The 26,127-nt window shown below is 43.6% G+C and overlaps 7 protein-coding genes and 1 pseudogene across 8 annotated transcripts; 5 read left to right on the forward strand and 3 right to left on the reverse strand. All coding sequences in view use genetic code 12, as the record gives it.

The window, feature by feature from the left end:
- Window positions 1-475: 475 nt before the first annotated feature.
- On the forward strand, window positions 476-1,183 carry CJI96_0005490 (CFEM domain-containing protein; the record flags this gene model as incomplete). Its single annotated transcript, XM_029036489.2, has 1 exon — window positions 476-1,183. One exon carries the CDS (start codon window positions 476-478, stop codon window positions 1,181-1,183), a length of 708 nt encoding a protein of 235 aa, XP_028889380.2.
- A 2,056-nt stretch (window positions 1,184-3,239) lies between these two features.
- Window positions 3,240-3,902, forward strand: CJI96_0005491 (CFEM domain-containing protein; the record flags this gene model as incomplete). Its single annotated transcript, XM_029036490.2, has 1 exon — window positions 3,240-3,902. One exon carries the CDS (start codon window positions 3,240-3,242, stop codon window positions 3,900-3,902), a length of 663 nt encoding a protein of 220 aa, XP_028889381.2.
- Window positions 3,903-5,683: 1,781 nt separating this feature from the next.
- Window positions 5,684-6,688, reverse strand: CJI96_0005492 (uncharacterized protein; the record flags this gene model as incomplete). The annotated part of the gene is made up of 1 exon (XM_029036491.2): window positions 5,684-6,688. One exon carries the CDS (start codon window positions 6,686-6,688, stop codon window positions 5,684-5,686), a length of 1,005 nt encoding a protein of 334 aa, XP_028889382.2.
- Window positions 6,689-7,303: 615 nt separating this feature from the next.
- On the reverse strand, window positions 7,304-8,242 carry CJI96_0005493 (uncharacterized protein; the record flags this gene model as incomplete). Its single annotated transcript, XM_029036492.2, has 1 exon — window positions 7,304-8,242. The coding sequence occupies one exon, from the start codon at window positions 8,240-8,242 to the stop codon at window positions 7,304-7,306; it is 939 nt and encodes a 312-aa protein (XP_028889383.2).
- An 870-nt stretch (window positions 8,243-9,112) lies between these two features.
- Window positions 9,113-10,651, forward strand: CJI96_0005494 (cytochrome P450; the record flags this gene model as incomplete). The annotated part of the gene is made up of 1 exon (XM_029036493.2): window positions 9,113-10,651. The coding sequence occupies one exon, from the start codon at window positions 9,113-9,115 to the stop codon at window positions 10,649-10,651; it is 1,539 nt and encodes a 512-aa protein (XP_028889384.1).
- Window positions 10,652-11,423: 772 nt separating this feature from the next.
- CJI96_0005495 lies at window positions 11,424-11,499 on the forward strand (annotated as a pseudogene). Its single transcript has one exon. The product of its transcript is annotated as a tRNA-OTHER (tRNA).
- Window positions 11,500-11,646: 147 nt separating this feature from the next.
- On the reverse strand, window positions 11,647-14,286 carry CJI96_0005496 (KH domain-containing protein; the record flags this gene model as incomplete). The annotated part of the gene is made up of 1 exon (XM_029036495.2): window positions 11,647-14,286. One exon carries the CDS (start codon window positions 14,284-14,286, stop codon window positions 11,647-11,649), a length of 2,640 nt encoding a protein of 879 aa, XP_028889386.2.
- A 4,571-nt stretch (window positions 14,287-18,857) lies between these two features.
- On the forward strand, window positions 18,858-20,093 carry CJI96_0005497 (uncharacterized protein; the record flags this gene model as incomplete). Its single annotated transcript, XM_029036496.2, has 1 exon — window positions 18,858-20,093. One exon carries the CDS (start codon window positions 18,858-18,860, stop codon window positions 20,091-20,093), a length of 1,236 nt encoding a protein of 411 aa, XP_028889387.2.
- Window positions 20,094-26,127: the final 6,034 nt, after the last annotated feature.

Consider the following 26,127-nt stretch of genomic DNA (forward strand, 5'->3'; position numbering starts at 1 on the left):
ACGGGCCTGCACCGGGAAAGAGGTGAAATACCCGTTGTTTTTTTTTAGAAAAAGGATGCCAGCTTCATTGATGCAAATTCGTTCATGTCGGCGTCCTGCAGATAAGCGCCCGATCCACTGACTTGGAGAGTGCCCCCTGGGGGGGGAGAGGCGAGATCCGAGGGTGAAAAAAAGAAAGAAAAAGATCGTGGGGCCCCCCGGAAATCGCCACACCCGTACACCACGCTTACTTCCTTGCCCTAAACTCTTTTACTGAAGCTCTCCCCCAAACGTCGTCAGCTGAGTGCGGCTTGCGGCGAACTCGGTTGCGAACTCGGATTGCCGCTGGGGGTTGAAGCTTACCACCAGCGCTCATGCTTATATGCAGTACCATCTTATCTGCAGTATTTTGCAGCCGCGAAAAAAATGATACTCCCTATATAAAGTAGAAAAAAGTCCCCTAGGGGTCTTTTTTTTTTCACCAAAACCATAAAAAATGCAAATCTTGCCTGTTTTCGCCCTCGCTGCCCTCGTTTCCGCCGGCCAGTGGGACACGTACCCCAAAGTGCCCAAAACAGCATCCATCAACGGATTTGCCGACCCCATCTACGAAAAACTCCCCTCTTGTGCCAAAGAATGCGTGAAAGTGACCACCAAAATCACCCCTTGTCCTTACTGGGACACTGGCTGTTTCTGCGTGATGCCCCAGTGGTCAGGAATGGTGGGGTCGTGTTTTGCCGAAAAATGCAAGGGCTCTGACGTTGCCAGCGCCACTTCTTTGGCCTATTCGCTTTGTGAAAAAGTCGGCGCCAACATCTGGATGATGCCTGCTTCTGTGTCCACACAGCTCTCGGAGGCTGCGGGCACGTGGCAGGTTGCAGCTGCCACCACGAAAAGCTCTGATTTCGGCGACGGCGCCAAGTTGTCTTCGGTGGTAGCTTCCGCCGAGAAAGCCGAAAAGACCGAGTCCAAATCGTCTCTGGCCGAGTCTCTGGCGGCGGTTCCTGCTTCTCTGGGAAGCTCTGGAGCTGCTGCGGCCACTTCTGGCACCTCGGGCGCCGCTGGGGCCAATAGCACTGGAACAGGGGGATCGGGCTCTTCCAACTCGAGTTCGTCTTCTTCAGTGGGTTCAGGAGCAACGTACGTTCAAGGAACCAGTGTTTTGGCGTTTATTCTTTTGGCGGTGGTTTCGGCAATGAGCTAGGTTGTTGGATACTGAAATGGAAGGACAAAGCGAGGGGAGGTGTGAGTGGAAAGAGGAATGGGCAAAATAGACGGTCATGTAATTAATTAGAGTAATGAGACGGTGAGTGTGAGGTTCATGAAGACTTTGTGCTTGTTTGGAGTATTTGAGAAAAGTGTAGTGATTGTGGAGGTTCTTTTAGTAGCAGAGGAGAGAGATTGATTTTGGGCTTTGGATTTAATGAATAGATAGATTGGAGTTGATTGGAGATTTTTGTAGAGATTGCTTGTGTGTTTTTTTTTGTAAATGTGAAGAAGTCACAGCAGAGTATAGAGCTTTTCTAGTTTTCCTTCTTTAACATATTATTACTACCATGTTTGAAGGTATTCGTTTTGAGGTCTTTTAGACTTCTTTAGAGGGCTTTAGCATTCAAAAAACAACCAGAAAACAAGAAAACAAAGGTATTCTCTCAGATCAATGCCAAAAATCAAGAGATTGTGATATTGTTAACAAAATTGCAAGATCCCACCCGTTCTCTCTTGTGTAGAATTGTCGAATTTAACAGCATCCACAGATCAGTTGCAAGAGCATTATTCAGGGCACTTTTTGAACTTTCTATACTTGATTTTACCCTCTTCAACTACGAAATTTCCCTTTTCTGATGGATCCATCACCAAATAAAAATAAACCTCACATTGCCCCAGCAAAGTCCAGGTGACATTTCAAAATCCCACAAAAAACAGGCCCTCTTTCAATTTCCAGCACGATTTACCCATGAAATAGCCCTCAAACCTTAACTAAAGGTCAAAAATCACAATCTGAAAATCGAAATTCCCTGATCTTCGTTTCTGGTCATACAAAAAATGGAAATCCCGAGAATGCCTGGCGATGTTTACATTTTTGGCCAATTTGCTGGTTCCTTCTTAAGCCAATTGCTTTTCTTTTTTCTTATTTTTTTTTTCTTCTTTTTTCTTTTTTTCTTCTCTTTTGTCTTTTCAACCCAGTTTGCTCGTCGCTTGACCTATTTTCTTCTTGCTAAGTAAATCGCCGTCTTCGGCACATTTGCTCCAAAATAGAGTTCCGTGCGTTCCACGCAGCTCGTGTAAATGGTCGCCAATGTCATGAAAAATCAGGAAACGATTTTGAAAATTGGAAGAAAAACACCGTTTTGGGAGGTCCCGAAACGCTGCAAACGTAACCGAAAAGAAATATTTGTTTTTCCACATTTTTAGCTGCTGCAAAAGAAACCTGGAGTTATCGGTTTCGGCAGAGACGATGGCAATTGCCGAAAAGAGACTTTTGGAAGCTTTCAATGCATACCCACCTGCGACAAAATACCTGAATGGGGTTTTCGGGAACTGACACATTGGGAGCAGAAAGGGGAGTGCTTGGACAAAGGCAAGAGAAATCAGCACAATGGGGGTGTTTTTCAAATGGGGACGCTACGCTACGCCAGTGGAGATTTTGGTGAACTTCAAACACTTCTAGTTGTTTTGGGTTCCTCAAAGTACATGGGGGGAGATGAAATTATCTAAAAAATCTAGCGATATCACCGAGGGCTAAGCCGGGGGTGATGTGACCCCCGGAATGCACAGAGGCTTTGGCGGGGCTTGGACCATGGCTCATGGCTCGTATGCAACATACGAGGACGATGCCCGAGTCGGGCCCGATTTCTGTGTGGGAGGAGCGTGCCCTCGGAATCACCGCTTTCAGCCCCCCTCGGCTGATCTGGTGCAGCGTGCATCGCGCACAACGCATGGCGCATGGCGCATAGCGCCTATGCAAGCGCGCCGCACGCGGATGCCCATTCGCTCTCTTGCAAGTTCCGGCCTGCCAATGAAATGCCACTATCCCTCATCTGTCTGCTTTGGGAATGCCCATAACTGTAAACAGAGCACCGTCAGGTCCAGACACACCCAGCGGCGCCCAAAATAGACCACACTTGAAAAAGAAAGGCCGTCCTGCAGATAAGCACCGGCTTCTTTTTTTTTTGCACCCAAAAGTATATAAACCCAGCAACTTCCCCTAAAACTTCCACTTTTCCTTCTCTCTTTTAAAAAAAGTATCGTCCCTCGCTATGTTCGTCGTCCCCCTTGCCGCTCTCGTCGCCTCCGCCCTCGCCGCAGACAACCCTTGGGCAACATACCCATCAGTCCCAAAATCTGCCTCCATCAACGGTTTCGCCGACCCCATCTTCGACTCCCTTCCCTCTTGCGCCCAACCCTGTGTCAAGCAGTCCGTTTCCTCCACGCCCTGCCCTTACTGGGACACCGGCTGTCTCTGTGTGATGACCACGTGGTCTTCGAGCGTCACCGAGTGTTTCGCTAAAAACTGTAAGGGCGATGACGCCCAGAAGGCCCTCGACACTTCGGTCAACATTTGCAAGAAGGTTGGTGTTTGGGAGCCTTACTGGATCATCAACGCCCAGGCCTCGGCTGCCATTGAGTCTGCCATCAAGGAGCAGGCCACCACGCAGCAGGAGACCACTTCTTCCAAGCCAGAAACCACCTCTACTTCTGCTCCTGCTGAACCCACCCAGGAGACCACCGCCACCACCGGTGCTCCTACTTCTGCCACTTCCTCGCAGGTTGAGCAGACCTCTGCGCCAGCTGCTTCTTCTCCAAAGGAGACTTCTGCTGCTGCGTCTGCTCCAGCTGTGTCTTCGTTTGAAGGCGCTGGTGCTGGTGCCAAGGCTGGTGTGGCTGTTGGTCTTGCTGCTGGTGTGGCCATGCTTTTGTAAGCGAGCCCTGGCGCAATTGGCCTGATTCGGTTTGTTTAATAGGTGCTGCTCTGCAGCAGTAGCGCTGGTTAATACATGTAATGATTTAAGACGAGTAATGCAAGTAGAGTTTAATTGGGTTAAGTCGATGGAGAAGTGAGGAGGTCCAAGAAGATGCTGTGGGGTAACTTGGGGTGGTGTGAACATACTTTGAGCAGAATTAGTGTAGAATGTCAGGGGAATTGGCTTAAAGTCTGAGGGGGAATTGAGTAAATTTGAGGGGGTTTGGAGTATATGGCTGTGAGTGGATTTTAAGAAGCTATGGAGAAATTAGGTTTTATGTGGGTGTCAAAATGTGGTCTAGGTAGCATCAGTGGATTTTTTGTAGGTTTTTAGTGGATTTTCAGAGGATTTTCAGAGGATTTTCAGAGGATTTTCAGAGGATTTTCAATGGATTTTCAATGGATTTTCAGTGGATTTTCAGTGGATTTTCAGTGGATTTTCAGTAGATTTTGGATGAACTTTCAGTAGATTTTGGATGAACTTTCAGTAGATTTTCAGTCAATTTTCAGTAGATTTTCGATGAATTTTCAGTGGGTTTTCATAAGATTTTCAGTGGAGTTTCGATGAACTTTCAGTAGATTTTCAGTGGAGTTTCAGTCGAATCTGTGGAGTTTCAGTCGAATCTCTGGATATACTAGAAATCACCTAGGTATCATCAAAGTATAATCCAAGTATCATTTAAGTGGTATCTAAAGAGGATGAATCTAAGTAATGGCCTATTGGAGTCTAGGTAGAATTTGGGTACATTATAAGTAGAATTTTGCCATTTAAATACCATCAAAGCTACATTCAAGCAGTATCTTAATAGACGTTAAGTTTGATTTAAGGAACTCAAAGTACACTTTAGCTGGAACCTAAGTAGATTCTGAGTATGATTTAATTAGAGCCTAAGAAGGATCTTTGTACAACACGTTAATTTGTGTGGAAGCTAAGTATCATCTGAATATAGTCTGAGTAGAAGCTAAGTATTATCTGAATATAATCTGAGTAAAACCTAAGTAGAATCCAAGAAGAACCTATGTAGAGTCCAAGTAGAATCTTAGCTTCCCATTTAAATCGAATCTAAGTACAAAAACAGTAGACAGTAAGCATATACAGAGTACAACCAAAGTATAATTTACGTGGAGTCAGACTATCATCAAAGTTGGATCTTGGCGAAACCATGTATTTAGATAAATTTAAAGTAGAATTCAAGTAGGTTCTTCATCTTTTCCCTCACATCCTGGCAATATAACAGGCCGTGAGCTTATTATGCTTGGGATAAGTTGACCTCTTTAGAGCTCCATCCGTAGTCATCAAGCTCAAAAGTAGCACTCCCTTCAGTATGATCAAAAGAATTGTGGTGGCCATGCAAAAAATCAGAAGTGAGGATGAGATCTCTCAACCGAGTCAATTTAGCATCCTATAACTACCACACTTGTGAACTTCTACCAAAAGACCTCTAGGATATTTTGTGTTTGATAAATCAAGTTATTTTTGACCCCACCAACCCTGTAGCCCTCCGTGTGTCCAAAGACGTAGCCACAATCACTCTACTTCTATCGAAGACATACGATAGAATTGATGCCGTTAATACCGTTAGATTTGATTTGAACATGGCACCAATTTGGCAAACATAGAAGCCATTAAAGTCCATTTTTACCATCAAAACGCAGTAAAGATTGACTGACAGAATTCGAATCCTCGATTTTGAGGCGGAATGTGAAAGGCTTTAACAGTGCCGTGCATGCCAAGTGACATTATGATGAGTACCCTGGAGGCAGTGATCCCACAGAGGGCTTGGGCTTATAGGACAAGTTCTCCATCTTTATCATATATCTGAAAATCGCCACAACATGGGTAACACAAGCGAACGCTAGCAAAATGACGAAGATGAATTGCTTACCACGGTGTGTCCGAATGCCGTTTCTTTTCAACAACAAATTATCATCGTAATCTAGAGGAACTAAACTTGCTCCAATCGAAACAAATCCCCCAAGAATCGTTATCGCACCAAATCCTGCGATGAGACCGGCCTCTTTCTTCTCAATGAGCTGCAGACGATAAGCCAATCCGGCGAAGAACGTCACAAGAACCGCAATATAGGTCGCTAGCACGGCTCCTCGATGGGACTGCTTGCTGTTTCCGATGCTTTCAATAACGTGTCTCACTTCTCTTGGTGTTTTGCCTCTCCACGCTGCCTCGCTAGTGACCTTCTCGTAGGCTAGAGCAAACTTGTCCTCCCAGACTCTGGCCAAGTGTTCTTTATTCTCGCCACCCCTAGCCTCAGCCGCCTGATACCCGAGATACTTGGCAATGAAACCGGCATCGCCATATGGGAAACATCTGCCTTCAACGCATACACCATGGGACAAAAAGTAGAATCTGCGGTCATCAGGTGCGATGTTTTGCGGTACTTCGAGTCCTTTGGTGACTCCAGGAACAATGCTTTCAAACAGCTCCATAATGGTGTTTCCAACATCCGTCCAGCTGGCCACCGTAGTTTCCTCCCAGTAGTGAGACGCAGAAATAGGAAACGAGGATTCCAAAACCAATATGAAAATTGTGGCGTAGGCAACCCAAGCGAGGTAAAGGCGGAAACTGAGGTTCTGTGCTGCTCTGGCCTTTCGCTTCAATTCATATGTTCTCACTGTTTCTTCCGATGCAAGCGCTTCTTCGACAATTGGGACGTCAGGAGTGCTTTTGATGAATTTGTCGGTTTCACCGAGTTCTTGAAGCTCAACGCCTTCGTGGTCAAGTTGCATTGGGGCAAAAAAAGCGTTTGTCAAAAATTGACTTCCTTTGGCAATAAACACACTGAGAAGAGGTGTCTAGGTTTCTAAAAGTGACACAAAATGACGTCAGGAGAAGGTTTGATGTGCGGCTTGAAATGGCAGAATCCTCATCTTTTTCAGTTTACTTACATTTATACATTTTGCGGTTATCCTCGTTGTTGATGAGATGACTGTGGTACAATCGTAAGTGGGAGGCTTAACCTCTCGGCTAATTTTAAGCCTTCGCTACGAGCGTGAGATCTTGAGATTCTGACACACAGTTCAAGCTCCAATATTGAGCTTGTGCTCACCAGAAAGACCTTAATTTTGATGGCTTCGTTTGTTGTGATCTATTGGATTATTCTCCAGTTGGCTAAGTTTCATATTTATGTCAATTGTGTTTGATGCGAGATATTCTTTCCAGCGTAAACTTCAACTCAGAGTTTGCTTCAGGAAGATTCTGGCATGCCAGAAAAGGAAACAAATTTCTGAGTAGGTTATGACAGTCTGAATCACATAATTTAAGAAAGTCCTCATTGTTCAAAAAGCTAGCCTCACTTTCTTTCTAAGATACAACTTCCTTCTATAATCTCTGCTGATTTTAGACTAAATCCAATTGTCAAGGAAGTACATCAATGCCACAAAATGTGGAACGTAAAAAAACCACTGTAGAAAAACAAACACAACAAGAGTGCCCCTATGAGACAGAATTCCGTTCAGCTCCAACAACAAGTGCTGAGGGTAATTGGCAATCGCAAACCCAGCAAGTAATCCAAAGAAGGCCCCAATATGAACAAACGTTAGAATGAGCCTAGGATACCCCTGTATCTCTCCCACACGCAGCAACGGGTAAGCAAATCCCGCCAAAAACGTGAAAGAGGATACAATAAAGATAAAAAGCCCCATCAGCAGCCAGCTGGTGTCCTTGCTCTTTTCGATACTTTTGATAATCTGCTTGACTCTCTCTTCTGGGCTGAACCAGGCCGCCTTCATGCTGACCTTCTCAAAGGCCAAAACAAACTTTTCTTCCCATTCTTTTGCAACTTGCGTTCTGTTGTCGCTTTCACTAGCCTCACCAGCCTGGAACGCAAGAAACTGGGCAATGAAGCCTGAATTGCTGAAAGGAAAACATTTTGTTTCAACACACATGCCGTGGTGGAAAAAGTAAAACTTACGTCCACTTACTGGGATTTGTGGGATTGTAAAGTCTTTCGTCACTCCAGGAACTACACTTTCAAATTGCTCAATGATGGTGGTTCCCACATCAGTCCAGCTGGCCACAGAAGACTCTTCCAAATAGAAGGTGGCAAAAGCAGGAAAGGAGGTAAAGCGGGGGCCAGCGTAGAGAAATAGAGAGTATAAGACCCAAGCAGTGTAAAGACAAAAACTGAGTTTTCGTGCTTCTCTGGCTTTCAGCGTCAGTTGGTGTGGTTCGACTGAGGACAGAGCGACGTTACTGTTCGGGATTTCAGAATGGTCATGGAGGAATTTGTCTGTATCTTGGACACCTTCAAGCTCAATGGCGTTTTCCAATTCTGGCTGCATCGAGTGAAGCAATTGTTGGAGGAAAAAGTGAGGGGGGATTTGGGGTGGGTCTTGCCGAAATTGACGCCGAACGGCAAAGAGCCAGGATCAGTTAGTCTCTATGGATCTTTGAACTCCTTGGTAAAAGAAATTTCTTGGGAATGAAGAAGTGTGTGTTGAACAAGGTGAAATTTCACCATGTTGAGATTTTCGGAATCGAGCGCACTTTCCCGAGAGAAGTTGGGAACTTGCATTTTCAACTTCAAAAGAAAATCGCCAAATATACATCAATTGAAATTGAGAAATTTTTGGTCAAGAACGTACATTCTTTTTGTTGAGAAGCGCTTGATAGAACATTTCTTGAGGCTGGGTAAGGGAAACTTGGTTTTTTTGGAACAAAATTTAGCTTCCGTATAGCTTGCTTTACCTTAAGTTAAAGTACCTTGAAGAAGCCTTTGATTTACATTATCTGCCTTGATTTCTGGACTTCTTTCAAAACTCATTCTTGCACCAAGATGTGTTTTCCTGCACATACTCACCAGAATATCCCCTGGACACCTTTCTTATCAACACCTACACCCGTACACCACGACGGGGGTAGAGTCCCCAAATTCCACTAAGAACACCCTTTCAGCACCAAAAGCACCATTGTAGCAGTCTAGTTCCGTGACACAGGTTCATCTTGCCCCAACTTTGCTGTTTTTTCTGGTTTCGCCGCCTCGGCACCGGACTTTTTCCGGTCTTTCTCCTTCCTGCATTGATTATTGTGGAGAACCCAGATTGTCACAAGCAAATACACAAAACACACAAAATCAAAAGAGAAAATCCAGCATTGGTTGCTTATTTTTGCCTTCGAATTCATTCTTGAGCGCCTCTACTCCCCTTTTACCAATGTTTCTTGTCCCGTTTCTCCTAATTGTGCTCATTTTACTAGTGGCTGCAAAATACATCCACCTCTACTTCTCCCACAGAAAACTAGCTTCCCAATGGCACACTGAGCCCATCGAATTCCACAGAAACACGCTCCAGACGCTTCCGATTCTCTTCAATGGCAGCGAAAACATCACATCGGGCCGTTTTTTGCAATACTTGACTGACCGCTTTGAAATCAGAAATTGTACTGCTTTTTCTCTCACAGTGCCCTTTTTCAGGCAGCTTATTCTCAGCAGAAGCCCAGAGGTGATGAAGGCGATGTTTTCTACGCAGTTTGGCGATTTTAACTTGGGTGTTCGGCGCCCTGCGTTCTTCCCGCTCTTGGGTAATGGCATTTTCGCCTCTGAAGGCTCTCAGTGGAAGCATCTGAGAAATTTGCTCAAACCACAATTCTCCAAAGAGCAAGTAGGGCAAGTTGAGATGCTTGAGCCGCATGTTCAGAGTTTGGTGACTCTTATCAAAGGCAGTAGCGGCTTTTTCGATATCGAGGCGTTGTTCTATGCGTTCACGTTGGACGCAGCGTCGGATTTTTTGTTTGGCCACAGTGCAGACGTTTTGGGGGGAGCTGTGGTGGAAAGAAAAGAACGATCGGGCTCTTTTTCGGGAGAACTTCTTGTCAACCGCCTGTCGTTTGACGCTGCGTTGGGATTTGTGGGCACATACCTCCAGATCAGGCTGTCTCTCTTCGATCTTTACTGGCTTGCCAACTCCAGAGAGTTTCAGAAGAATATAGGCAGGATACACGCCTACACTGACCAGTATGTGGAGAAGGCGCTTCAGCTCACGCCAGAGGAAATCGAGCAGAAATCAAGAGAAAGCTACATTTTCCTCTATGAGCTTGTGAAGCACACAAGAAATCCTGTGGAGATAAGAGATGAGCTTTTGAATATCTTGATTGCAGGAAGAGCAACCACAGCACTGCTTCTTCTGCTGGTGTTCATGGAGCTCTCAAGACGTCCAGAAATATGGGAAAAGCTTCGCTCTGAGGTTTTGCACCATTTCGGCGAAGGTACGTCTAAAATCTCCTTTTCCAGCCTCAAAAGGTGCACATATCTACGCTACGTTGTCAACGAAACACTCAGATTGTGGCCGCCTGTTCCTCAGAATCTCAGAGAAGCCGAAAAGGACACCACGCTTCCTGTTGGAGGAGGAAAAGACGGCAAAGCTCCGATATTCGTTCGGAAAGGATCAATTATCGTGATCCTCGTTTATTGTGTCCACCGGTTGAAAAATCTATACGGAGAGGACGCAGAGGCGTTCCGTCCAGAGCGGTGGGCCGGTCTTTCCAAGATTGGCTGGGGATTTATGCCATTTGGAAGCGGTCCACGAGTTTGCCTTGGGCAGCAGTTTGCACTCACAGAGGTCTCTTATGTTTTGGTGCGTCTAGCACAGACTTTTGAGACAATCACTTCGGGAGAGAGAGAATACCCTCCGAAAATGTTGGCTACGGCAGTGTTGAAGTATAAAGACGGGGTGAAGGTGAAGTTTGGCGAGTAAAGTGAAGAAGGATTTGCTGCAATGCAGAAACTATATTTATGGCGTATTTATGATGTATATATAGGTGTAAAACGAAGGAGATTCGATTTGAGTTGCTCTTGTGGTGAGGCTGCTCAATGCTTAAACAGTGAAAAGCAATATCCCAAAGTCTTTTAAGTTTACTCGTGATTCGATCTTCAGGTGATCTGGGTCAGTGGCGAAAGTTTTCTGTCACAGCTTAGTGGCTGGAAGGTATACTTGTAGACAATTACGCAGAATAGCTCAAAGCCCTGTGCCAAAACATGGAAATTTGTTATTTCAGCACAAATAAGACCTCTTTGAATGCTTTTCTGTTTAAACTGTGCAAAAAACAGTGGCTAATTTTAAGTGTCTTATAAAGGGTTTTTCTCTTTCTAGGATTTTATCTCCACGTATTAGAATAGGTTTCATATTCTGTAACAAAACTGAAAAGAAAAAAATGCAATGTTACTAGAAACAGCCTTCATTTACACTGTTACGATTTGCAGAGGTGAACGAGCGAAGAAGATTTGTAGCACAAACTAATTGGTACACAACGCATCACGTTCTTAGACTGAAAAAGACAAAGTGGTCAAATTGAGAATTCTTCGCCTATTGCACTTTTTAAAAAAAAAAAGAACAAAAATTCTTTCCATTGTAATTCACTACTTTTCGATAAAACTTCAATCTGCACCCTGCCACTTTATATGCAGTTCGTTTGCATATAGCTCATGGAAGAAACTAAACTTAGTTTAGAAGGTTTCTCTTGTTTGACGGTTCTTTGGCCAATTTGGGTAAGGCGTGGTCCGTTTGTAACACCAAGATGAGCAGTTCGAATCTGCTAAGAACCACTTTGTTTTTTAGGTTTTTTATGCATTTACTCTAATTGAGTTCACTATTTCTCTTGTTCTATAATGTACACATCTTTTCGTTCAGATTACCATTAACATTCGCTTCACTGATCGATTTATAACTCTCAAAAGCAAGATTGCCAGACCTCATTGAGCAATTTCATTTCCAGCCTCTTCTTCTGCCAAAATGCGTTCGATCTTCTCTGCGATTTTGATCACATCACGCCGATGTCCCTGAGAAACAATTTCATACGTAGTTGGTCCCCCACGCGACGTTATTAGATACCTTTTCTGGACGTCAGTGAGTTTTTCCTTGATCTCAAATGATTCTTCGCTTATGCGGTGACGAACCGAGGACGAAACCTCGAATTTCATCGTAACAAAATTTCGCTTGATATCCTCAATTTGTTCCTTCGCATAACGTAGAGACAGCTCATCACCTTGTAGCTCGACTGCATCAGCATACGTTTGCTCATAAGTAGATTTGATAAGGCGAAAGTCACAGCCACAGCAGATGAAGTTCCTACTATTCAAAATAAGCCATTGGTCTTTACGGCAAAGCATATCCTCCAAATACTCGATAGGAACTGTACCCGGATCAACAGAACACACTCGGCTGCTCATGAATACGTACAAATATAGATCTTTAACGCATTCTGCAGCCAACCCAACGCTTTCTAATGGCCCAAATATACCAACTTCGTTTTTCTTGAGCTGTGGGTATACAACGCTATTTCCGTTATCGATGCAGACCCCGTACTCGTTCATGATTTGCTTCAAGTTTGAATAATTGGGACCACAAATCCTCAAGTTATATCGTGAATCAACCTCGACGATCGCGAAGCATCGATCTTCAAAGTTTTTTGACCTTTCCAATATACGATCCTTAGCTCTTTCCACATTGAACTTGATACCTTTTATCAATATACGGGTTTTGGAGGTGAAATCACACCCAATCTTAAGGGATTCTTTCCCATTGTCAAGGATTGAAAGTTTCACCCCGAACTTCTTCCGTATATACAGCCAGAAGTAATAACGACGAATGGCTATTACCCGCAGGATGATAATAGAGGGCACTTCTATCATTGTTTGGTAAAAACTGATTTTGTCTGTACTATCTGACAAGACTTGCATTATCACGTTCTCAGCTTCTTCCACATCAGACTCGGGGCCAAAAATGGTTATGGAATCAGCCGAACGTTCCATCTCATTGAACCCCAACTCTATCTTTAAGGGCCTTTCAATGTAAAGGTTTTCCCGTGAAAATTCTTTTTTCAAGTCTCGACCATGTGTATTGTCGTCTAGACAACTCCCATACTCAAAGCCATGAACAGACTTTTCGTCAAAAAGCCTATCATCTTCGAACATGGACATGATGGACGAAAGCGTTGTGCCGTTCGGGCCTTCTATCAACCGATGTTGATGTCGAGGAATTTGTAAAACTTTCAGTATACAACGGTTCTGAAATTCCCTAATCTGATTCACACCCTCCTCAAATCTGTCACGCACTCTCTGAGATGCGTGTACTGGCTGATTCTCAGACAGAGTATATCGGGTGATTAGCGTTATCTGCTTCTTGCACACGTCAAACAGAAACATGGGATGCAACCACTCTAAAAAATCACGGAGGTCATGCCGAAAATGTTTGAGTAGCAAAGGATGAAAATCTGTGAAGGCTTTGACGTCATCAGGTGAAAAATCCTCCACAATTGAGATGAGCCTGTCCTTGTAGAGTTGCTCATCGTCGCATCTGGGTATATGAACGATATAATCGTCTTTCAAAATAACTCGGATTTCATACAGTTTGATGAAATGATAAAGATTATGGAGAGCGGGTTGCTTCTGATACTCAGCCAAGTTCATGCTGAAAAAGAAGCCTGTCTCGGGATATTGTAGCAACTTATGCCTGGCGGCCAGAACCCTATCTCTGAGGCCGACAATTTGATACTGCGGATACTGCTCGTGAATTTTCACCAAGAAGATTGACTCGAGCTCACTGGTTTCAACTGGATGAGTTACGGTGACCGTCAGAACTGAATACCTTACAAGCTGGACAAATATCATGTCATCCAAGCGCCGTTTGGCGTTGGCCACAGGCTCCGCGTCACCTCTTAACGTTATTCTGATTAGATCTTTGTACTTGTTAGTGAAAACTGAGATTGCGTTGTCACAAAACTGCTCATCAAAAAAGTCCTTCCATATCATAGAATCCGTCTTCAGTAGAGTTACACGATATTGATCTTTCAGCTCGAGGAGCTCTAAGATGCGGGCCTTTGCTCTCTCACATCGCAGTCTGCTTCCAGCAATGCTCACGGTTAATTCCTCCACGAATCTCTCCTCCTGATCATTGGTGTATGTGTACATCGGTGTTTCAAACCCCACAACGTCATACTGCAACCAGCCGGGCTTGAGTGTTTTCCGCTCAGCTTTGATTCTGACGCCAAACTGCTTATTGAGTGCTTTCACTGTTTTCCCTTTTTCGCCCACCACAAGACTTCTTTTCCAAGAGGGAATCTTGAACGTGATGGTTACTGGTTTCGTCAACTTGTCAAGAATCATATCTTTGGCCGTCTCAACGCAGACCAAAAAACCATGGATTAGAAACGACCTCTGGCCCGTCTGTGGGTCTCTTGACGTTTTGATAGCAGCACCTGACACCTTCTTAATTTCTGCAATCAACTCCCTCAAATCGTCCCCATTGAACTTCAAGTTGTCGTCGGCGCCAAGCGACAAAATCTCCTCGTGTGGGTGAAAAGTCTCTAGCGACAAATCAGGGCACGAAATCATTGGCTCTTGACGACGGGAAACACGAGTTTTTTATAATTGGTGGTTGTGAACAGCCAAAAATAATGTGCAGAGCTTTTCATGAGTCATAACGCCACCGAGGCAGAAAGGGGATTTTTGGGGAAATGGGAGAATTCCATGCATGCTGTGGACATGCTGAACATGCTGGTAAGGTATGAACGGGTGTCACTGCCAGAAAAGAAGGATTGAACTAGCTAATGCTGTTTAGAATTGCAAGCTAGGCTTATAGGGTGTGGTGGACTGCAGATAGGTACAGGTGTTTCGGTTTAGATGCAGGACATTGGAATCACACACTCAAGCCGTTTGGCAGATTTGTAGTGAGACCAATTGTCAGAGGGAGGGGATGGTAGGTATAGACATCTGATGATGAAATTTGGAACGGATAATCACCGTGAATCTTGCCAACAAAAAAATAAAAAATAACCCTTGTCGTGGTTATATGCAGGATTCATCTTGAATTGGTCAGAAAGGCATAATTTGTCAACCCGTGGATCGAAACTTCCGGCAATGTCCTCGTTACATTGATAAAAATCATAGTTTGAAGGATATCCATTGTGTCGAAAGGTGGTGTCTGGGTGTTTCCACAAAGCTAATACAGGTTATGAGAGAAGAAACCCCGAAAAAATTTTGAAGTCATACAATAACTGGAAGCCCCGAATGTAAGAATGTTTTAGTGTCTAGGACTTTCTAATTTGACCCCGAAAATATCCTTTACTGACTGTTGCTAACAAACTCCATATTCTTTAGAATAGTGAAAGCTGTCTTGTTTAGTCAAAGAGATTTGAGAAGTTGTTGTAAAATTCGGGGAGGCCGGTCCCAAAAACCACTAGATTTTGTGTGCGTCGGGTCAAAATTACATTGTGACTGATGAAGTTGATCGAGAACAAAATTTAGTACGAGGTACTTGCAGCAACGCCGCACAAAGACTCCATGTTGGCTTTTTATCTCACAATCAGGTCTATTTCTGTAAACAGTCTTCAAAACGTGCTGGTAAAACGGTGGTCGAGATAGAATGGTAAGTTGAGCCCTGGTAATTTTGTAAATTCCAAAAGTAGCATGGCTGAAACCATTCGAGTATGAGAGGTGGCGATACTTTGAAAACCCTCTAATCACCCCTGTGAACAATGATCTTTTTGCTTTAATTTTCCTCTTTGTTCTTGAAAGAGTATAGAAACAGTAACGACTACCTTTGTTTTGTGAGGCTTGTAGGCTGACAAAATCGATGGCTATTAAGCAACGAGATACTAGCATATATCGTAAATTCACTTAGTACTATTTATACTTGTCTGTCTACCATATGTGAAATCAAAGATTGAATTAGTAAGACAATAATCAGGAGTGGCCATCAACGCCTCTTACGTAATCTCGCTAATGTCCTAGATTACACATTTAGCATATTTTGCAGCTGCTGCATCTTGTCGTTCTCGGTGGGTGCAAAATAGACTTTAGCCGTACACCGTAAATCTGCATGCAACTGTTAACTCGCCTTATCCATTGGCTCACACCAATAGTCATTACAGTTAGAAGTACAACACAAGTGCTCTTTCAGTTCTGAAAAGGGAGGCTCAATTCCTTTTTTGTACAAATCGGTGCAAAGCAATAGCTGATAATGTATGAAAACCCCTTACTGATGACACAAGCATGAACCCATCAAGGGTACATGAAAATGCATAGTCGAGCATGTCAAAATGGTGGCTGAAAATGGCATAGCCTCAAACACATTTAATGAAAAAAAAAATTGAGGGAACTACGGGAAGAGCCGTTTTCTCTCAATTCGGTCGCATAGTTCCTCACTTTAGAATAATCCTCTACTTCCTCTGAATGAAACCTCTTCATTTCTTCATTTCTCGTGACCTCTATCGCATATCCACAAAACTAGTCCATACTTTCAAAATCCCACAAACAATGCCAGTGTTTTTCAAAGGAACACCGCATTCATTACAGCCCCACAATGATTCTGGTTACCAGAACGCCTTGTTCTGTAGTTCAGCCATTTTTGTTGATCAATATGTGTCCTCAGGGAAGGGGTGGCTAAAGTGGACTCCTGGGGATTTTTTTTTTATTTCTCTGTTAGTTAGTTGAGGAGTCTTTAAGATCTCAGAGTGTCTATAATTGCCAAGAGTAGACAACTTTTTTTTATCAAAGGACGTTTGAGAGAATTATCCCTTCCAAGTATTCATTGTGTAGCTCTCGCGTATGTAATTTGTAGGTTGAAGCAGATATAGTTGAAGCTTGCGCTATGCTTTCTTTGAGAATGTCATAAGGTGTAGCAAGTCTTGAATGCCCCATAAATTACGGATGTTTTATGTGGGTCTTTTCATATTCAGGCTTTAAGTTCGTCAGACGATTCAAGTATGTGGGTGAAACACAATATTAAATCAGAACTGTAGGGTACGGGCAACTTTGTAGGCACCAAACAGCCCTTTTCATAATACTCTTCATTTTAGAAAGATGTTGACTTATCTCAGGGTGTCATCATGTATATATGAGAAGTGCCATCACTAATTATACGATTCATCGGCGTTCTCTTTTCTCCAATGAAATACTATTTGAGAATTAAATATGACACCTCTTTGCATGATTTGAGTGGCAGCTACTAGCACATCCTCCTTCAGGATGATTCTCACCAATCTGGATTTGAGGTTGAGGATAAGTTCCAGGCTAAGTGTCGATGTCAGCAATTTTCTCCACATGATGAAAGGCCAGAGCTGCAAGGACATGATTGACTGAAGAGCTTTTCAATTTGAGGAAGCGTGGTCTGAGACTTATGCAAATCGATACTGCTAAGTATGTGTACTTCTGCAATATCGAGTGACCATAACGACTGTCCAATGATTCTAGAATGGAATATGGTATTTAAAAACTTGCTTCGCTAAGCAGCAAGGCGAAGGAAATTGCGTTCTGTCCAAAACCTCAAAATAACGCCACAGGAACCGAAACTTACCAAGTCAAACAAACCAAGAGAAATGAAAAAGGCTGGATGCTCTGCAGTATGTACAGCCTAATCAATCTCATGAGCCCCATAGGGTCTACACTTCTGGAGAAAATCTTTCAGGGGTGCTCACTTCGAGCTATTGAAAAGACTTTTGATGAAAGAAGTTTGCTGTCTGGCATGGATCTTTGGGATCCAATGAAGTGGAGTCAAGGGTTCAAATGAAACTTGATTTCCCTGGAGCAGCGAAGTGGACTTCTAAATATCTTCTTTGAAGTTTTTGACGCTTGAGATCCCACCGAAGCTTTTTAGTGTCAAATCACCACTTATAACGTTCGAGAGCTTTCTCATCAGATGCAAGGTTCAGTTTCACCCAGATGTCACTTTGGATGTTAATAGATCAGATGGAAGTATAATTTGCACAAATTTTCACCTTATGGAGCCAATTATCTCCCTTCCGCTTCCTTCAACCATGATGGAGAGATCTCTTTCTGACTGCATCAAGTGCAACAGAACAGGTTCTTCCAAGTGAAATGGATGAGTCACCTCCTGAAAAAGTCACGAAGTCGCTTCAAGAGGGTCTACGCCATTTGGTGAAATTATTGACTTTTTGGAAGTGGATTCTCCATTGAATTGAACGATAGAGCCTATCAGGCTCCACAAGTTACTTACATTCAAAGATAGTTTAGTTTTCGAAATGAATTGTCTTTGATTTGCTTTTAAAAGAAATTCTGATCCTTAATTCAGTAAAGAAATCCAGGAGGTGGTAAACGCTTAGCTTGTTCCTTGCACTACTTGAATTTGCCTGATTCAACAGAATCACACTTTTCACGCCGAGTGGCCAAGAAACTAGCTGATTCTAAAAGAAAAGAATTAAATTCTGGCTACGATCTTTTTCATCAAAGAATCATTCATGACAGCTCCTTAGAAGGTTGTTTTTTTTTATCTCTTGTCGGGATGTCATTTCATGTATACTTTATAAAACAGTTACTTTCATGAACTCCCCTAATTATTGGCATAAGTTTCTGTTCCATTGTTTTATTAGCGGCATTTTCTTCTTCTTGGACACTATTATTGATTCAAACCTTTAGTAAGCGATAAGTCAACTGAATAATAAGATTCCATTCTATCTCGTTCAAAATAATCTTTCCTCTGTATCTTTGGTTCAAAGGTCAAGGTGAATTCGATAATACATGTCGAGAACAGCAGTCCTCTCTACAACGGAAGAGACAGAGCTTCTAGGACACTATTAGCAAAGGAATCGCTTCTTTTGCCAATTATTAATTGGGTGGGATGATGTGCTCTAATGCAATTCGACATTGCTACGCCTGTATACTTCTGCAAGGTAAAGTTTATTGACATTGATTGTGGAGAATAAAATCGGGTTTATAGTTTTCGACTTGCTTTGCTATGCAGAAAGGCGAAGCCATTTGCAATCCAAAAACTATATAAATACCCCTAGAGCAATTCATTCAACGTGAGTCAACCAAAACTAAGAAGAAAGCTCTTAATGATTTATGTGATTTACAGTCTACTCAAACTCGATGAACCTGAAAAGGTCCACACATCTGGAGATGTTCTCGCGGGGGTTCTTTACCTCAAATTATTGAGAGATATCTCCATGAATAAGCTAGCTGTCAAATATTTCTGGCGTGAATGTTGGGGAGAAAGAACTGTGGAGTCAAAGGGCTTGACAACAGATCTTGAGATTCCTGGAGCTGCGCAAAACTGTGAATCAAAAGAAGCCACGAAAGTCCCACAAGGTTGGTATGAAATACCTTTCCGCCTTTATCTAGCGGATGAGCCTCAGGAACGTGTGATAGCGCCCAACGAAGGGAGTGCTCAATCATCGATCGACAGCTACGAAATGCCAAAAGGCTCACTTAAGTTGAAGCCTAGGGGCAGAAAGGATTATAGCTATATGCCGCCGTCGTACATCGATAAAGATGAAAAGTATTCAGTGAAGCATTTTGTGAAGATATCTTGCGAGTTTGCGAGTGAAACAGTTTGTCTCGGCCTCGAAACTTTCAATTTCACCCCTCCCTTGAGCAATATTCAGTATTCTGATAAGCTTTTGAAAGGAGAGTACTCTACCCATAGAGTGTTGAAATACTTTTTAAGTGAGATGGAGGATGCCAACCTTGGTGCTCTAGAGCTTGAATTTAAGGAGAATAAAAACGCCAGCTACTTAAGAGGTTTGACCACCCAGTCTTTCCGCATACTTCATCCAAAGGACAATCTTTCCGATAGAGTCAAGTTGCGCTTCTACCTTGATTCTAATAAATGGAAAAGTGCAAAACGTGACCGGGGTCCAGTTCCAAAAGTTGAATTACGACTGATGGAGTTTGGATTACTAAAGTGGGACTATTGGCGAAATGACGTAAGCAATCCAGACGAAAAATACAAGACACAAACTCTCAGACATGACTGGGTTTTTGAGAATGCGGAAATGGAAGAAGTTGACAGACCTACGGGGGTCGATTTACCTTCTTCGGAAATCTTGAAGATCGAGATTCCATCTAGGTTTCTTGATTTTGTACTTGAAGCCTCACTTATGTCGTTCGAAGGGTTCTACATTGGATGCAAGCTCGAGCTCAGTTTGGATGTCGTTTTTCATGTTCAAATATCACAAGAGGTTCATGATTTAAGATTTAAATATCGCATACCCATCCTTTACCTTCCGCCGCTCCCAGCTGAACTGGAAAAGTCTTCATCGGCGGAAAAAGAACAGGCATCTTCAGCTGAACTGAAAACCTCAACTTCTGAGATGAAGAAGTCTCCTTCAGATAAAAATGGCGAGTCTTCGCCAAAGAAGAAAACTATGGATTATGTTGATGTGAGTCCTCCATTGAGATGACGAAAGGACGTTTTGAAGGTATTTACTCTGCGTCAACCAGTGTTATTTTTTTTTTTTAACAATACTTTTTATGGATATAATACTATTGACTTTTATGTTTCTTATTCACAATACTTCCAAACTCACGCAGAAGTGCAGAATGAACCTAAATCAACTATGAAATTTGACATCGGGGTTTTCTTTATTTTCTCATTAGCCATTCTTGAGGTAGAACTTAGCAGTGTTGGTAATTCTAAAGGCAATCGAGATCAAATAGTGTTTACAGTAAAGCAAGCTGAGAATTTAAGAGAACAGATCACTTGCAAGAGCCGAGTGCACTTGAAAATGTGCACGTTTTACCAGATTTCAGGTGGATGGATAGCTGGTTAGTCGAAAATACTTGGACGGGCCTGAGTTATTATTAATCTAATTCCCTCAATACTTGTGCTTGAATTTAATGAAAATGACAATGCAATATCCACTAGGTGCGATAAGTCAGACGACTTGCTTTCTACATAAAAAAGACAACTTCCCTCTTTCTATTATCGTAAGAAGTAACATTCCTTGCCCTTCGTACGGAGCACAAAAGGCATCATTAGGCCGTCTTCCTGAAGTAATATTGAACCTGATAGAGATCGGGCTAAATGATGTGAAAAAACCAATTATGCTTTCGATGATATGAAGAGATAGACGTCTAGAATATTTCCTCATTGAAAGTCCTCGTGGTTGAGAATCCTAATTGTACTTCTTCTTGTAAAGGATTCCCCTTCAAAAAAGAATGAATAAGCATATTTTTATCGCCCCGAAATTGTTCACAATAAAGAATGGCCATAAATTGAGACGCCAGATTGCTTTTTCAGACCTGTGATGCTTGATTTTGAGAGGTAGGAAGATTCCTCGTCACTAAATAAAGGTTGATTGGCGAAATTCTTGTTTAAATAAGATTTTTGGTCTACTGTACTGATATTTGTTGTTTCAAGAAGACCCATACTGATTATAGGTCTACCTACTTCTTGATACGTGTAGCATACATTGAGTGCAAAAGAGGAAAGCGTTGCATCTTTGGCGTTGGTGAATCGAAAATTAGTTAAATTCAGTGGCTTCAATTTACCCGTAACGTAGGTTTTTAAGCTATAGGTTGACGATTCTCCTCTTGAGGCAAGCTTTATTGTGGCTGCAAATATGCAGAAGCCTGTCAAAAAGCTGTCAAACTTAAACCGTGCGTCACTATACATACCACTTCTTTTTCAGTAAAAAAAGAAAATAAAAAAGATAAAGAAGAAGTGAAAGACTTCAAACAGGTAGCATGTAAAAGACGAGGAGAGGTAAAATTTATATTCTCGAGTCACTGACTGGTTCCACTTCTAAAGCAACTGGCAAGCAAATTATACTACTTCTTTCTGTACTTAAAAAAGTTAATACTCACAAGCAGCTTCAAAGAAAATAAACCACCTTTAGTGTGAAGACTGCTTCAAACCTGAAATGAGCTGCTCTCAAGGCTTCTTTCCACGGATATCAGCGAATCATTCGACGCAAGTTCTGGTCATTCTGAGCAGGCTATGCAAGATGAAAAGATTATAAATAAAACAGGTTCAATGTCAATACCCAAAAGTGTTTCTCCACTTGTGGCACAAAAAAAACAATTCCTTGTATGTTTATAAATTTTATTTAGGGCATCTTCTTCTTGCTCAGTAACTTTATTGGCACAATTTTCAAAATCCATAATTCTGTATACTCAGCGTTCCTGATGCTTTTTTACATGGTTTTTCGACAAACTTTGGCCTTCTTTTCACGATCTAAAGAACTCAAATTCCGCTTGCCCGCCGAACGAGCATTTCAGTAATATCTCAAGCATCAATTCACAATACACGTGGATTCATGACTTTAGGAACTTCGAAAACGCCTCTTGGAGAGTTTCTCTCTTATAAAGCACAAGGCAGCCATTTAAGTGGTCACAGACTCTGTAAAACTAACTGAAACCCTCATTGGCAGGATTTACAACTGTTTGCTTGATTCGTTATCTCAACATTTAAACCAAAAGGTGCGTTTGCTGATGATTTTAGTGTATTAGTTGAAACCTTCAAAATCAATGAGTTTTCCTGCAAAAAAGAGAACCAGTTCACGCGTGGACTAGGAATGTTTCAGGATTACAGTGAAACTGAACATCTGAGACACTGAAGAATGCTGGTGACGAAAAATTCTGGCTGTTCCCTGGAAATATTCATGATTCTATGTATTGGCTGGAGATCAACCGTGTTGGTGTCAAAGTCTCTAGATTAGGCAATTTTTGTACGTGCAATGGATAGCCAAAGCAAAATTGAAGGATTGTGCAATTGGAAGTAGAGAAAGTTAAACGATTCACATAATTGTCACTTGAAAACTACCACTACATCAATATCCAACAAAAATCGTGAGATATCCATCTTCAAGCTCTTCTAAAACCAAACGGCTCTTTTTGAGTCAGATAGCGAGACACAATACGCTTTACAATTCGTGATTTGCTTCGAGCAGATCCAAAAATGATGCTTTCTTTAAATAGAATACAACTCGTGCATCTGCCTTGCTTGTTCGTTTTCGCTAGGTTAAATCGTTCCAAGTCCAGAAAAAGCCCAACTTCGAGTCCCCTCACAAGACGTTCCTCTGCATTTCCACGATGCTGAAGAAGTTAAAATGAAAGCCAATTACATCACGCTGAACAATTCAACGTATCTGTAGTTTCCCATTGCCCGTTTTGGCCGGCTAAAGCTGCACAAGGGGAAAATGTGCTTCGAAATCGGGACCTGGGGAAACGAAGTCGGCTAAAAAACGCAGGATGGGGAAATCTGGGGAAACAAAACGGGCTGGAAAATGTTCTTACGTGTTGAAATTGGGGGAATTGGCTTGGGTCAGTAGGAATTTAGGTTTCTTCCGGTTTTGTCCCCACCCAGGCCATTGTTGGCTAAATCACAAGAGCATGGGCAGTTAAACAATGGGGTATTTTGCCCGTGAAAGGTCTCGGGGACAATGTGGGAAAGATCTGGTTGGGCATTACCCGATGAGGAAATTCCCCAGATTATCAGAAGAGGAGGAGGGGGGGACCACCGTAAGGGCATATGTCGCGGAGGTACGGATGTACAATGTCGCGGGCGGTTGGCCGGCGACTCGATGGTGGGGTTGGTGCCGGGCTTGGCGGTTGCTGCAGTACATACTTCCGCATCGGGCATGAGCGGAGAGGTACGGGTGTTGCTTTTGGCAGGCGAGGATCACGTTCACTGCACGTGATATGCACGGGCCCCCACCTGGACGCACGAGCCGGGCATAGAAGCTCTCGGCGTGGGCTGCCCAGGGGCGCGTCACATGCAAGTCACGTGACCGGTCTCCCCAACGTCCCAACATCCATTCTTCCGCGGCCCCCCCTCACCGTTTGAAAATGTCGCGTCCCTGTGTTATCGCCAGCACTTGATGGTGTAAGACCCGTACACCAGATAAGCACCGACCGTGTGAGAGCAAAAGAAACACAACTCCAACGCCCGCAAAAGCAATTGGGGCGGGGCCACCCACCCGCGTTAAGCCCACAAAAGCAACGCTGCGGTTCTCCCGACGCAATTGCTTTTGTGGGGTCTTGCCCGACGAACGAAGTAGTGGGAGAAAAAAAAGAAATTCCTGCATGTAGGCGGGTGAGATTGAAAGTTTCTCATTCAGTTTGAGAGTGTGTGTGTGCAGGACGCTGCCAGGCGTGGACCCCGCAAAATCCTCAATATATAAAGCGTGAAAAATCACCATCAAAAAATCAACCCCCATTCCTATTTGTCAAAAGTAAAGTAAAAAAAAAAATGCCCTGCAAACCAGACAGAGTGTGGTCGATCGAAGGCCAGCACGAAATCGTGTTCAAGCAAGTTTGGGCCGCGTACCTCAAGCTGTTTGGCTACGACCTCGACGACCTCTCGTACCACGACATCGAAAGCGGCAAAACTTTGTTTCCGGCAAGGCCAAAAACGCCCTCCCAAAGTGTCGTCCACGTCGGCCCTCGAAACGCCCCCAAGTTCTCCGAACGCACCCAGAAGACCTTCGACGCCAACCAGGGCAAAGCAAACTTCTGGGAAGGAACCTACGACGTCAAGGCCAAGGCTCCCTCCAAAGAAGTGTACTCGCATTTGGCCAAATTCAAGCCCGCCGAGTTGCACCAGGCGTTTTTCTCGACGCTCAGAAACGACTCGCCAGACAACGCGCTCCTCAGGTTTGTCAGAGCCAGAAAGTTCAAAACAAACCAGATCATCGACATGGCAGCCAAGTGTCTCGAGTGGAAAGTCAAGGAGTACCCCGTGGACAAGTGGGTGATGGACGGCGACTTGGAGATCTACGAGAGCAAGAAGCACCCGGAGATCATCAAGGCGTTTGAGATGGAGAAGGCGTACTTCCGGGGCGTGGACAAGAACAACGGGCCCATTGTGGTGATTCGCGTCAAGAAGCACTTTGGGCTGGACTGTCCCGAGAAGGACTTTGAGCGGTTCATCTGCTTGATCATTGAGTGGGTGAGAATTGCGCTCAAGGACTACGAGCTTGGAAACGACGGCGCCAACATTTTGTTTGACATGAAGGACTTTTCGTTGAAGAACGCCGACTTGGCTGCCGTCAAGTTCTTGGCCAAGGCGTTTGAGGCCAACTACCCGGAGTCGTTGAGCGCCATCTGGATCCACAAGGCGCCCTGGATCTTCAATGCCGTGTGGAAGATCATCAAGGGCTGGTTGGACCCTGTGGTTGCGTCCAAGGTGCACTTCACCAAGACTGCCGACGACTTGGCCAAGTTTGCCGACAAGAAGTACATTCCCAAGGACTTGGGCGGGCTTGACGACTACGCTCCCAAGTACATTGTGCCCACGCAGGAGAATGCTGGCAGAAAGCCCAAGGACGCTCAGTTTGAGGAGTTGATCCAGCAGAGACGCGAGTTGCTCTTTACGTTCATTGAGACCACGTTGGCGTGGATCCGCGCCAAGAGCGCCAAGGAGCTGACGGAGTTGATGGACTTGAAGATCCAGTTGGGTGCTGAGTTGGCCAAGAACTACCTTAAGTTGGATCCTTATGTGAGAACCAGGGGTGTTTTTGACAGAGACGGACAGATTGGCACTCCTTCGATTTAGGTCTGAAGAACGCCCCAGGCGTTGTTCAGGCGCTGTTCAGGCACTGTTCAGGCACTTTTTGAGTGTAAGAGTTGATGCTGAGTGAAGAGTTGATGCTGAGTTGGAGAAGCTTAGTTTTGGAGTTGGAGCGTTGAATTTACGAAGTTTGAGCCGATTTTAGGTTGAGCTTCCCCCCTTCAAAGCTTCGAGCTTCGCCTTTTTTATTTGCACCCGGGCGGGTTCCGGGCTAGATATACAATAGATGTTGTTCAGCACTGATGTTGAGTTTTCGCTTGTAGCTTGTAGCTTGCTGGATTTTGCAGCCACTAAACCCGTGCACCACGCTACCCCAGGACCAAACGGCCTTTGTCGAATCCCGCCAAAACGGGAATTTCGGTGTTTTGGCGGCGTGAGGGTATTTTTTACGTTTGTTTCAGTGGATAAGTTTTTTTTCTGGGTCTTGTACTGTGATTTTGACCCCTTTTGCAGTGCCCTGAAATTCCCCATAGTTAGCAGCATAGTAACGCTTTGAGCTTCCTCCTGCCAGGTTAAATTTATATAGGTTTTCTCGATTTTGCAGCAATTGAGTCATTTGGTGACTCCAGGGACAGCGTGTGAAAGCAAGCGGCTCTCTTGGTTGACTAAAGCAGGCAGGTGACTCAAATGACTCGTTTGGTGACTCAGATGACTCGTTCAGCACTTGAATCGACTTCCTGGTGGCTCCAATTGATATAAAGTGATTTTTCCTGATTGTTTCGTGGAAAACTCTCTCAGAATTTCAACTTTACAGTGCATTTTCAGAAAAAAAGTTTGTTGCTATGAACTTTCAAATATCTCGCTTGGAGAAGCAAATGCGTCACTTGCATTTTCTTTCAAGATCTCTTTCTTGTTGCTTCATTTATCTTCAATTACTGCATCTTCGTGAAACGTTCCATGATACATAAAGCACCGATTCTTTC

This window comes from Candidozyma auris, chromosome 7 (genome assembly GCF_003013715.1).
Source record: "Candidozyma auris chromosome 7, complete sequence".
NCBI classification, from domain to species: Eukaryota; Fungi; Ascomycota; class Pichiomycetes; order Serinales; family Metschnikowiaceae; genus Candidozyma; species Candidozyma auris.